Source organism: Mercenaria mercenaria, chromosome 16 (assembly GCF_021730395.1).
Source record: "Mercenaria mercenaria strain notata chromosome 16, MADL_Memer_1, whole genome shotgun sequence".
In the NCBI taxonomy this organism is placed as follows: domain Eukaryota; kingdom Metazoa; phylum Mollusca; class Bivalvia; order Venerida; family Veneridae; genus Mercenaria; species Mercenaria mercenaria.
The window spans coordinates 55,862,317-55,875,643 of NC_069376.1; the positions used below are offsets into that span (position 1 = coordinate 55,862,317).

At 36.8% G+C, this 13,327-nt stretch overlaps 1 protein-coding gene across 1 annotated transcript; it reads left to right on the forward strand.

The window, feature by feature from the left end:
* The first annotated feature begins 9,697 nt into the window (after nt 1-9,697).
* On the forward strand, nt 9,698-12,229 carry LOC123540774 (putative uncharacterized protein DDB_G0286901). The gene is made up of 2 exons (XM_053525956.1): nt 9,698-10,002; nt 10,038-12,229. The coding sequence occupies exons 1-2, from the start codon at nt 9,698-9,700 to the stop codon at nt 10,834-10,836; spliced, it is 1,104 nt and encodes a 367-aa protein (XP_053381931.1). The 3' UTR covers nt 10,837-12,229.
* Nucleotides 12,230-13,327: the final 1,098 nt, after the last annotated feature.

Below are 13,327 nucleotides of genomic sequence, written 5' to 3' on the forward strand. Positions count from 1 at the left end.
GATATTCGTCTTTGGTAATGTGAATACCCAACTCAGAGCTAGCTGGATATCCACCTCTGGCTGGACATTCGTCTTATATATTTGAATACCCATTTCAGAGCTAGCTGGGTATTCAATGTTAGCTGTGTATTAAATTTTCTTATGTGTTGTGAATATCCAACTCAGAGCTAGCTGAGTATTCACCTCTGGGTGGATATTCGTCTTAGGTCATTTGAATATGCAAATCATAGCTAGCTGGATATTCACCTCTGACTGGATATTCGTCTTTTTTATTTGAATACCCAACTCAGAGCTAGCTGGGTATTCAATCCTGGTTGTGTATTCATTTTTCTTATGTGTCGTGAATATCCAACTCAGAGCTAGCTGCTGTGTATTCACCTCTGGTTGGATATTCGTTTTAGATACTAGTAATTTGAAAACCCAACTCAGAGCTAGCTGGGTATTCACTTCTGGCTGGATATTCGTCTTTTATATTAGATACCCAACTTATTGCTAGCTTGATATTCACCTCGGGCTGGATATTCGTCTTTTATATTTGAATACCCAACTCAGAGCTAGCTGGGTACTCACCTTTGGCTGGATATTAGTATTTTTATTTACATACCTAACTCAGAGCTAGCTGGGTATTCAATCCTGGCTGTGTATTTAGTTTTCTTATGAGTTGTGAATAGCCAACTCAGAGCTAGCTGTGTATTCACCTCTGGCAGGATATTCGTCTTATGTAATTTGAATATCCAACTCAGAGCTAGCTGGGTATTCACCTCCGGCTGGATATTCGTCTTAGGTAATTTGAGTACCCAACTCAGAGCTAGCTCGGTATTCACCTCTGGCTGGATATTTGTCTCTTTTATTTGAATATCCAACTCAGAGCTAGCTGGGTATTCAATGCTAGCTGTGTATTCAGTTTTCTTATCTGTCGTGAATATCTAACTCATAGCTAGCTATGTATTCACCTCTGGCTGGATATTCGTCTTAAGTAATTTGAAAACCCAACTCAGAGCTAGCTGGATATTCACTTCTGGCTGGATATTTGTCTTTAATATTTGAATATCGAACTCAGAGCTAGGTTGGTATTCAATCATGGCTGTATATTCAGTTTCCTTATGTGTCGTGAATACCCAACAGAGCTAGCTTGGTATACACGTGTCTGGATGGATATTCGTTTTAGGTTATTTGAATACCCAACTCAGAGGTAGCTGGATATTCACTTGTGACTTGATATTCGTTTTTTTATTTGAATATCCAACTCAGAGGTAGCTGGATATTCAATCCTCACTGTGTATTAAATTTTATTATGTGTCGTGAATATCCAACTCAGAGCTAGCAGTGTATTCACCTCTGCCTGGATATTCGTCTTAGGTAATTTGAATACCCAACTCAGAGCTAACTGGGTATTCACCTCTGGCTGGATATTCGTCTTAGGTAATTTGAGTACCCAAATCAGAGCCAGCTGGGTATTCACTTCTGGCTGGATATTTGTCTTTTTTATTTGAATACCCAACTCAGGGTTAACTGTGTATTCACCTCTGGCTGGATATTCGTCTTAGATATTTTGAATACCCAACTCAGAGCTAGCTGGATATTCAACTAAGACTGGATATTCGTCTTTTATTATACCTCACTTTTGTCTACAATGGTAAAATCCCATTACCCGAAAAGGAGATATTTTGACTATCAGAAACATTTTCAGTCTTTTTGACACGTGACCAAGCGAAAGTGACTGTCAGGTCATGTGACCGCGCTGATATTTTGAATGTCATATAAGGGCAAATAACTGCTTCAGGTTTTCAGCCATATGATTGCGTCCCTTGTACACAGTGTCATATTGTAATGACGTCGCTATTCAGTGTGTACACAACTGATTACCGCGCTAAAGATGAAACTGTTGAATTAAATGAACCAGAAACGTTTTTAAAACTTTTTTATGTGTTTAGTTTTGTTCGGTATAATAAAATAAATACCATATGGCAGCGTGTGTGACATTGATATTGTCAACCCTCGGAACAGAATGTCACCACTCGGCTATCGCCTCGGGTGACATTCTGCCCTCGGGTTGACAATATCAATGTCACACACGCTGCCATATGGTATTTATATAATATACTTGAATACCCAACTCAGAGCTAATTGGATATTCGATTCTGGTTATGTATTCATTTTTCTTATGTGGTGTGAATACCCAACTCATAGCTAGCTGTGTATTCGCCTCTGACTGGATATTACCGTTTAATAGTTGAATACAAAATTCAGAGCTGGCTGGGAATTAGAACCTAACTAGTTATTGAATATCCAACTCCCAATACCCATCTTCCAGCCAATGTCATGTTATACCAATGCTTTGATAAAACATGGCGGTGAGAAAGGTGAGTGTTGCCCGTTTTATGATACCCCAGTCACACATACGGCGCAGATAGCTACGTCCAGCCACGGGTAGAAACGTAGTAATCCGTATCGATCCGTACCTGAGCCGTACCTTAAAGTAGTAATCCGTATCAATCTGTATCAATCTGTACGGCACAGGTACGGATCGTTACGGATTACTACGATTTTCTGCGTAGCTAGACATAGCTATCCGCGCCGCATGTGTGACTGGAGTATTAGTCTGCTATTATGTTGCATGGTAACATTCTTCCAAAGGATCTTGTTGGCGATTTTATTATCTAATAGAACTGCTAGAGACAAGACTAGTTCGTCCAATTTCATATTAGATATAACTTGGTCAATATTGCACGAGAAGTTCCTTCTTAATGATATAATACGGTAATGACGCCTTGAAACAGGAAAAAAGCATAATTACAAACTAATGCACTGGCGTACTATAGGCCCGGGTTTGCACGTAAATTTTCAGAAATGGTCCTGTACGAAAATAGGACCTGTTTTACAGCTGTATAAAAGGCCTGTATTTTGAAATTACAGCTGTAAAAAACCTGTAAGTGGACATTATGACCAGAAATACAGTTGAAATTTACAGGTGTAAAACATGCAGGTCTAAAAATACAGCTTGAAAGTTACAGCTGTAAAATGGTCATGTCTCTAAATTACAGCTGTAACTTTTTTGGAGGGAAACATTAGCATAATTATCTGCCATCTTTAATGCATTTTGGAGAGATATAACTGACATGACAGAGAAAATTTAATTATCTAATATAATTATAAAAGGCAATGTATAAGTAGGCCTACATTATATACATTAACTATTTACATTAAAGTTGTTAAGTTTCAACGAAATAATGACAGGATTGTCATATGTTTTCATGACAAAGGACGATTTTTTTTTATAATTTATTTTTAATATAATCATCACATGATACATATTAACACATATCTAGCTAAATACTACAGAAGAATAATAACAAATTTCTTTTTTTAAGTTCTCAAAAATATCGTTTTCTATATGTGATGAATTTTTTTTTTTTTTTTTAGTTTGCAACAGAAAAAAAGAGAGATAATTTTCTGTCATAATAATAATAAAAAAAACCAAAAAACACTTGGAATAGATAAAAAAAAGGGGATTTTTTTTGTTTTGTTTTGTTTTGTCGTCAAATTTTTGTTTGTTTTGTTTTGTCGTTTTTTTCTTGTTTTGTTTTTGTCGTCTCCAGTTTCTATTTACTTACACTGTTCTAAATTATAAATAAACTGTCAAAGGAATATGTATATATTTATAAAACATGCATATACCTATTTTTTTTTTTTTTTTTTTTTTTTTTTTTTTCCTTTGAATATGATTTTCATCTGCTGTTATCATAAACATGGACCATTTTCTTTCATGATAGTTCATTTTACCACACATGAAGGCTATTTCTCTTTCTATACTGATTCTTATTTTCAAATAATGCATAAATGACTCAAAATATGGAACTCTTTTTCTATTTTTCATTTGAAATATATAATACTTCACCAAATAAATGATAAAGTTTAATACACTATTTTTCACATTATTTTGCAAAAAACCAAAACTTACACTTTCTATATCAAACTTTACTTCAACATTCAAAGAAAGATTTATAAACAAGATCCGATGCATTGTTTCTACTTTGCATCCTACTCTGGAATTTTGCAGTTGCTACACTGAAAACATATATCATATTTTTCTGTACTTACTGGAACATTTATCAGTTTGTCATTTTTGTAGTTATTGCTACACTTTCTAGAGAATTATGATTCATTTCTTAAACTTTTTGTATCTCTGCTTTCGTCCTTTAAAATAATTTCCTTTTTCAACACCTGTAAGGCGTAAAAAAAATTGTTCGTCTCCGGTATCCCGACCTACCCTAAATTTTTGGCCCGACCCTAAATGTTTTTATGGCCTTGGAGAATATTTTTTCAACTTTTTGACAAAAAATTGCAAAACTGCACTTTTTATGCTTTAAACATGCTCAGTGATGTTAGAAATCAACTTACTGATGCTCTAAAGGCAAAAGGTAGATCTTCAATCAATTTGTTTGATTGTTGGCACTTGAAACCTTTTGACATTAACCAAGATGATCTTACATGTAAAAATATGTTATATTTGTTTCATGTTTTTAGTTATTTTAACAATAGTCAACAACATCACATACAACATAGATGACGTCACAGTCTTCGTGTAAAAATGAGTTAGGCTAAACATTCTTTGGGATTTATTTATTTTTAGAAGTATTACATTTTAATACGAAGGTGTGTTTGTACTTTGTTCGTGCAGTAATAATGTACTTGTCTACCTCTTTCTAGTGAAGAAGTTCCTGAAAATGTTTTGACTACTGCGTGAATAAACAGCGTGTTCTCGGATCAAGGCGCGCAGCTCTGCAAATAGGCCTCCCTGTAAATCTGCTATAAATAGCACTGGCTTAAATCGGTCAATTTGTGCTATTTTTAAAAACAAAATTTACAAAGTAGAGATCTAAGGTTATCTTAATATATGTACATATATGTTCTCCCGTGACTGTGATACTGTTAAAATTGAGAAAAAATGCATTTAATAACTTAGCTGTGCGTGTGTGCATGCGTGCATCGTGTTAAAAACAAAGAAAATCTCCTATATAAGTGACCCCCACCCCCAAATACCAGACTTTTTAATCCCCAATATACAAGATCCTGTCTGGTCCAGTCTGATCAGGGTCCATAAAACCCCTGTAGACTTGACATGTAGCCTAATTATTGTCAGACAATCATAAATTTTATTGCCTACAGGTAAATTGGTTATTTCCTGTGTTTTGCATTTTATTAATTGAAATGCTGTTGTTTTTTTAGTCTTTTTTCAGCATGTACACAAAATTTTAATTGTTAAGATGCTAATTTTGATTGCTCAGTCATGTGAGTAATGTCCTGGTCAATTAAATTATATCTCTTATAGCAAAGCAATTCTCACTATAAAATAATTATTCAAAACTTAATAAGAGAAATTACAAGTTTGTTTATTCAATGATTATGATCTTTTTATCAAAAGTAACAAAATAAAAACGAAACAAAAAAGATAATTGCTGGATTTTATTAGAAATTAAAGAAGCGTTCAGTTGCATTTATAATAGATAGAGAAGGTATATAGACAGAAGGATGTTATATATTAAAAATGCTTAATTCCTCTTGTGTTGTTTAAATAATGTTAACTTTCTTTTATGTATAATAAAATCCAGCAATAAAGCTATATCATTGTTCACAATAATTTATTACTTCTAAAAGCTATGTGCCTGAATGCATTTTTTATATTTTTGATAATAATAAACAGCAATAATGAGATGTCATTGTTAAAAAACTTACTTTATTAAAAATATGATAAAACACTATTGTATCTTATCACTTTGTTTATTTAGCCCTAATTCAATCAAGCTTTCTAAACTCGTTATAAAGGTGAGAACTGATTTGTTATAAAGGTGAGAAATATCACCTGCAATTTATTTACTGCACAGTAGCTATACAGTAGCTTATTATGATAAACAGAAGCAAGTCTACCAATGGTCCCGACTTGTGTATTGGCCCTTATCGCCAATAGGCAGACCTTATCATCTCCATAGGCCACATACCAGGCATACCAGAATCAATGTCTTTAAGCAAACTGCTATTTCACTATGCCAAAAAAATCATGCCGAAATTGTCCGGAAAATGCATTGTTTAAATATAGACGGTTTTATTTTGTATCTATAATAGAAGTACTTTTCAAAACCATTCTAATTCCAGATGACAGTCTTCTTGTGCATACATGATAACATTATCTCGTGTATGTACATTATCGCAACAAGGTCAATGTATGTTTTTGCATATTACGTAGTTAACTTAGCACATAATCGGAATTGGTCTGAGAAAAAATATATAATTTACTGGTGAGACACGCTTATTTTTGGATTATTTCATTAAATAGACTTGTGAAGTAGTTCTACTGCATTCGTCCGTTCGTCGGCGTCGGCTTCCCGAGTTGGTCAAGTTATTGTATGTATTTGCTGCTGTCTCAGTAGATCTATATACTAAGGTAAATGGACTGAAAGTTCATACACTTGTTCAATGTAATAATCTGACATGAAGATTTGTGTCTATGTTCTATTTTATATCATGTTCAATAATCGGTCACATATGCGTTTAGATCTAGTTGTTTATATATCTGTTCAATTATCACATACAAACAATTAATTATGTCAGCATACGGAAAATTATAATTTACGACTACGTGGTACATTTTAAGGTGAACAAAGTATACATTTTCTATGGTGGGTGATTTCTGCCATTTCGCGTTTTCGCCAAGCGACCCCGTCGAGCGAAAACACGAGAATTAACAAGTTAAAATGGCGGGGACGTGGGGCAAAACCTCGCTATTTAGCGGGAGCGCGGAGCGAAAACTTGCTGTTTAGCGGAGTCGTGGGGCGAGATGAAGTAACTGGTATGTCGGGGGCGCGGGGAGAAAACACGATAATTAGCGCTGCTTAAACGTCGAGTTTTCACACCGCGCCCCGACATTCATGTTACTTAATCTCGACTTTTCGCCTCGCGGCCCCGCTGATTATCGTGTTTTTGCTCCGCGCCCCCGCTAGATAGCGAGTTTTTGCCCCGCACCCCCGCCATTTTAACCATCTTAATCCTCTTGTTTTCGATCGGCGAGGTCGCGGGGCGAAAAGTCGAAATGGCACAAATCAGTCACATAGATAATTTCAACATGTAACAATTACAAACGAAAATGCAAAAAAATCGAAATTAGAAAAATAAAACGGCGAGGTCGCAGGGCGACAACCCGCTAATTAGCGAGGTCGCAGGACGAAAAGGCGAAATTTAAGCATTACAAAGGCGGGGGCGCGGGGCGATAACTCGCTTATTGTCGGGGTCGCGGGGCGAAAAGATGAGATCTAGTAATTAAAATGACCAGGGCGATGGGGCGAAAACACGATAATTAGAGCTCTTCAAACGTCCGAGTTTTCGCACCGCGCCCTCACCATTAGAGTTATTAAATGCCGAGTGTTCGCCCCGCGACCCCGCTAATTATCGTGTTTTCGCTCCGCGACCCCGCTAATTATCGTGTTTTCGCTCCGCGCCCCCACTAAATAGCGAGTTTTCGCCCCGCGCCCCCGCCATTTTAATTTGTTAATTCACGTGTTTTCGCTCGGCGGGGTCGCGAGGCGAAAACGCGAAATGGCAGAAATCAGCCACCATAATTTTCTCAGAATCTGTTAGTATCATCCTTTGCTCGTGAAGTGAACTATATCCGACTCATAACCTACTGAACAGCTATCATAGCACGTGAATGAATTGTTGTATAATAACACACAGTTTTCAGCCTTCTTTTTTTAATAGGAAAATGAATCGGGTCATGTTAGAATAGGTTTTTATAAGTAAGCCGGTATCACAGTAACTAGATCTACTGGTAGGTACGGACTAACACTTAACACATTTGTTCTCCGTGGTGATATCACAGATAAGGCTCAAGTTTCGTAGCTCTATTTTGCATTTTTACCAGTTTGTAGTTATTCCTCTTTATTCGACTCAAGTTTTTGCACTTGTGGGAATAGATTGAAACTTCATACACTTGTTCACGGTGATAATACAGGACATGCAATGCACTTGTACCATCGTTCTGTTTTACAAAGTTATACCCTTTTCTTAACTTAGCATTTTTATGTAACCTGATACCTCATTAAGTACCGTTAGAGGCTCAAACTTGTTCTTTATGTCTTTGTTCTTATTATTTTAACCGTTAAATAGACAATTTTTGGAATGATCGACCGTTGCAAAACATGTTTATCGAGTTTGGGAATGTTGTTTTCCGACAGATGAATGTTATTCACATGTGTCATAACTGCGCGCCACTTGTCGCAGACTTTTTTATATTACTATGTAAGAGATTTCATGTTAAGGATATTTCTAGTTAAGCAGGCAGGTGCCATCACTGTTTTTAACACCATTCTACACTATCTGGACGATCTGTTAAACATGAGTAACCCGTATTTTGCTCCTACACATTTTTGTGTATATATATCCCAGACAGCTTCCGTTAGATAAGATACCATTGCTTCTTTTTTAGGTTATATCTCTAACTATTCATACAAATTATATGACAAGAGGCATTTTCGCTTATCTTCATAAAAATGTGCCTCGTGCAATATCTTATGTGGTTTATATTTCACAGCAGAGACAGCACCATGTCGAGGACTTTGACTTTCGTACTGTAAATATTATCAGAAAGCTTCTCCAGCATGGCAACCATTATCATAGACTTTGCAATCTGTTACTGACCTTTATGAAAGAATTCTGCATTAGTTTTTAAATGTTCCTGATTCTACTGAGATATCACAAATCGGGCGTAGCCATTTTAGACCGTTATTTATCAAATTTTAAAGGAGGTAATAAAATTAGCTCTGTCCGTATTGTTCTCTTTAAGGCTGAGCTCCTTTTCCGTTTGTCACTACGCTTACGTTTTCCCCTTTGATTTGGGAAATATATTTTAGTTTGCATGCTTTGTTGACAAACAAAACACGGTATCTGAACGAATAAAAAAGTCATATATTTGGCAACAAAGCACGCAAAACTAAACTCTATTTCCATTCTAACACGTTCGAATTACACCAGGAAGGGATACTAATCTGGAATCCCTATTTAGGCAGAATAGGCAAAAGCAGGTCATTTTGCGAAACGTGTTCTAATCGACAAGACAATACACTGTAAAATCCTTCTTTGTTTATATAAAAGAAAATCTTAAAAGTGTTAGAATGTGTGATAATAGGACAGGTGAGGGACTCCACGCTTGATAATAACGTCTTGCTCCGTCGTACACGTAATGGTCTTTCTCTTGGTGCTCTGGCTTCTGTAATGTAATCGGGTAAATATGTTAACTGTATTTTAGGTTTTGATTTATATATCTTAACGGGAGCATAATTGTGTTTTACTATGTTTTCCTGTTGTTACCTTTCGTGTGAAAGGGATTTCTCTGGTGAAGAGTGATTTTATGGGATAATCCACACTGTCTTTTGATGGCTGGTGTTGAAATGTGAGGTTTGAAGCCGGTAAACTAGTTTGAAACCCCAGTGATGGTTTTGCAAATGACCGTTCCAATGTGATACCTTGCTGCGTTCCTCCTTCATGAATGTTACTTCTGTGTTTTTTTTATATTACTGCATTCATTTTTGTTTATAGAAAGCTTTCTTGATTTTAAATGAGGTCGTGATTCTTTTTTCTTTTATTTCCAGATATACAATGAAGGTTTTCTGGAGTCTGTGCCTGTTACAAGCATTATTGTTGGTATATGTCTGTGCGAAACGGGGAGGAGGAAGCAGACAAAGTGCTGCTAGTCAGAAAAGCAGCCGAAGTAGCGCAGCAAGTACCGGAAGTCAGAAAAGCACACGAAGTAGCGCAGCAAGTACCGGAAGTCAGAAAAGCACTCGAAGTAGCGCAGCAAGTACCGGAAGTCAGAAAAGCACACGAAGTAGCGCAGCAAGTACCGGAAGTCAGAAAAGCACTCGAAGTAGCGCAGCAAGTACCGGAAGTCAGAAAAGCACACGAAGTAGCGCAGCAAGTACCGGAAGTCAGAAAAGCACTCGAAGTAGCGCAGCAAGTACCGGAAGTCAGAAAAGCACATGAAGTAGCGCAGCAAGTACCGGAAGTCAGAAAAGCACCCGAACCGGAAGTCAGAAAAACACCCAAAGTAGCGCAGCAAGTACCGGAAGTCAGAAAAGCACCCGAAGTAGCGCAGCCAATACTGCAAGTCAAAAAAACACCCGAAGCACTTCAAAAAGTAACACAAACCGGAATAACGTTCGAAATACTGCAAACAGTAATACAAATCAAAAAAGCACCAGCGGTAACATAAACAGAAAAGTAAATCAAAGGAGCACTCGAAGCGCCAAGTACAGTAACGCTCATCTGAAAAACAAACGGAGCGCCATAAACACCGTCAAAAACCAGAAAAGCAAACAAAGTGTTACAAAAACTGTCAAGAATCAGAGAAACAAGCAAAGCGAATCAAGAACTTTCATCAATCAGAATAGCAAGCCAAGAACCATACACACCAGTATAAATCAGAATAACAAGCGCAATTCTAAGACACCTTTACCATCGCTTATATTTGACTGCACACGTATACCAGAAAGTTGTAAAAACATGAAAGATGCTATTGACAACGGGAAACCTAGATATCGTTCTCGAACTAGCGATGGTATTTCAAGTAACAGACAAGAGGCATGTGGCAAAACCCGGGCACCGAGCGGGATGTCATGTGACGAATATCCGTTTGCTTCCACCAAGGAAGGAGGAAAAGGCGCTAAAATATCTGTTATTCCGCTCGAGGAAAACCGTTCCCAAGGGGGACAACTCGCAGCGTTTTATCGGAAACATGGTGTCACAACATCCGGTCGTAAATCAAAATTTAAACTGGAATATCCGTAATAAAAGACTGTGTTTTCCAAATGGAAAAACAATGATTAACAGCTGTCATAGAAGCAAAATAGAATATAAAAATCCCTTTCAGAAAAAAAAACTTCTAAATTTTTTCAGCGCATCTAACGGAAGTAAGTATCCACAAAGAAAACTCATTTATGAATATTGTTCAAAAACAAGCACTGAAAAAACATTTTGAGAAAGATTTTTTGTGAAAGCGATATGCATTTGCAATATAGTACTTAACATATTCTTTGAAAGTTAAACGTTTACTTCTGTAGAATTTGGAGATTTAATGCTTATATAAGTCTTTTTCTTACAAAGTACAACTATGGACGATCTAAAGTGATGCAGTAAAGGTGTGCAAATGAAGGTTTGATTCTAGTTCAAGTGCACATTTTTTGGACGCGATATAAACTGTTGTTCCATAAATAAAAATGTGATATTCATTGTTTATTTATTTAAATTATACAGTACTAGTCTGCAGGCTATAGTGCAGAATTCAGGAACTTCAACGGGGAACTACCGAAATCATTCAGAATTCATCGTTTAATTGACTAATCTCCCTTTAAATGATATACGTTTACCATGTATTCTGCTTTTAACTATGGACTTTCACAAGAGCGTTATGGTGGTGATTAAACTGTCATTCTTTTTCTAATTTTACCACACTTTGACGGTTCCATATACTAACTTAGCGAAATACGGTTGAAAAAAGTCAAGGGATGAATACTTCAAAATAATTATCCAGTGTTTGATTCAGAATGAACTACCGCCGTGTAGAAAACATATTGAACTTGGGTATGATGACGCTAATAAAGTCTTTAAATCGCACAGCGGAGCTTAAGCGTCAATTTATTAAATTACGGTGACAATCTGCCTATAAAGTGATGTAATATGCTCTACCTGTATAAGTCTAATGTGTCCAAAACTATCGAGTTTGACTCTTTAATTCCACGTGCATCAACCATTTTGAGATCGGAAAGTTTAGATCTTCTGATTTGTTGATTAAACTGACCAATGGCAAGACAGCAAACTCAGTCTTATAACTGGAAGAGGATCTGCCTTCGTCAAGAGGGCTAATTCCCCCATACGGGGATATTTTTTAATTAACGATTGATCTAACATTAAACAGTTGTTCCATTTTCAAGAAATATTAAAACTTTGAATGCTCACTTCATTCGCATGACTGGCCCCACTACGCTATGGACTCGAGACCGCGCAAGGGATATAAAATGCTTTCATGTGCTGGCTCACGGAAGATCAGGTTCTACCCAGGTGCCCGCTTGTGCCTGAATTTATGCTCTGAGAGGTACCTTATACCGTCTTCCATAAGCAGCCGAAAATTCAGCAAATGACCTGTATAAACAACAAATATATATATAAAACATTGACTTTTCTATTTTGTGTACAGTGTTATGTCTTGATGCTAAGACCTTGGACTTCCGAAAAACATATCATTTGTTTATATTGAAATTTTCGCAAGAAATCGGATACCTCAGTGGATGAACTGAATTAATATGAACTTGTGAGAATGTCGATGACTACTGCTTGAAGGCCACACGTTCAAGGTGTTAGAAATAATTCCCATTCAGAGAGCATTTGACGCTCCTAATTTGTCCACTTTAACATTGGGTTGGACCAGTATACCGACAGCTGCCGAAGTTATATGCATTATTACATGACTTCTTATATAAATCGCCGTTCCATAGTTTGTGTTTGTGTTTACAGAGCAAAAAACGCTAAAACTGTCGAAATTAATTTCTGAAGTCATGGAGACACAATGATGATGGTTTCGTTGCAAAATTTCTTATGACAACAATATCGATCATAAGGTCACATGATCTTATATCACTGGTCACATGATCAACTGACGGTATATCAAGAAAGGTATACGGCACCCTGATATCGGGTCGAAAATACTGCAAGTGACAGGATAAATTCAGGCTTCCAAGATGGCTGACAGTACTGAAATTGTTAGGCTCGTCATGCGACGTCGCAGTAAAGCCTATGACGTCATCAATGACGTCATTTATATTTAGGCTTCTAAGATGGCTGACAGTACTGAAATTGTTAGGCTCTACTATGAAAATGGCAAATTTCCATCTGTTGTGCGAAGAAAGTTGATTAAAATGCATCCTTCAATAAAAGCACGTTCCAATAAACAAATCATTTGAGTGGTTCAAAAATTTGAGCAGCATGGAACAGTTTTAGATCGCAAGAAAGATAGTACCGGAAGACTGAGAAGTTCCCGTTCCGAAGAACTGATTCAAGCACTGTCTGAAGATGTATTAGAAACTCCCAGAACATCTTAAGAAAGGTACTGAGTGACATTGCAAATAGATCTACGAGTAAATCTACAGTGTGTAGAGTTTTAAAATATGACAATATGGTCCTAGATATTCCAGCAGGATGTTTTTCAGCGGTTCAACATCGGCTACCAGGGAACATTTTTTTCGGAGTTCGCATTTAACACTGACTACCAGGGAAGCCATCAGAG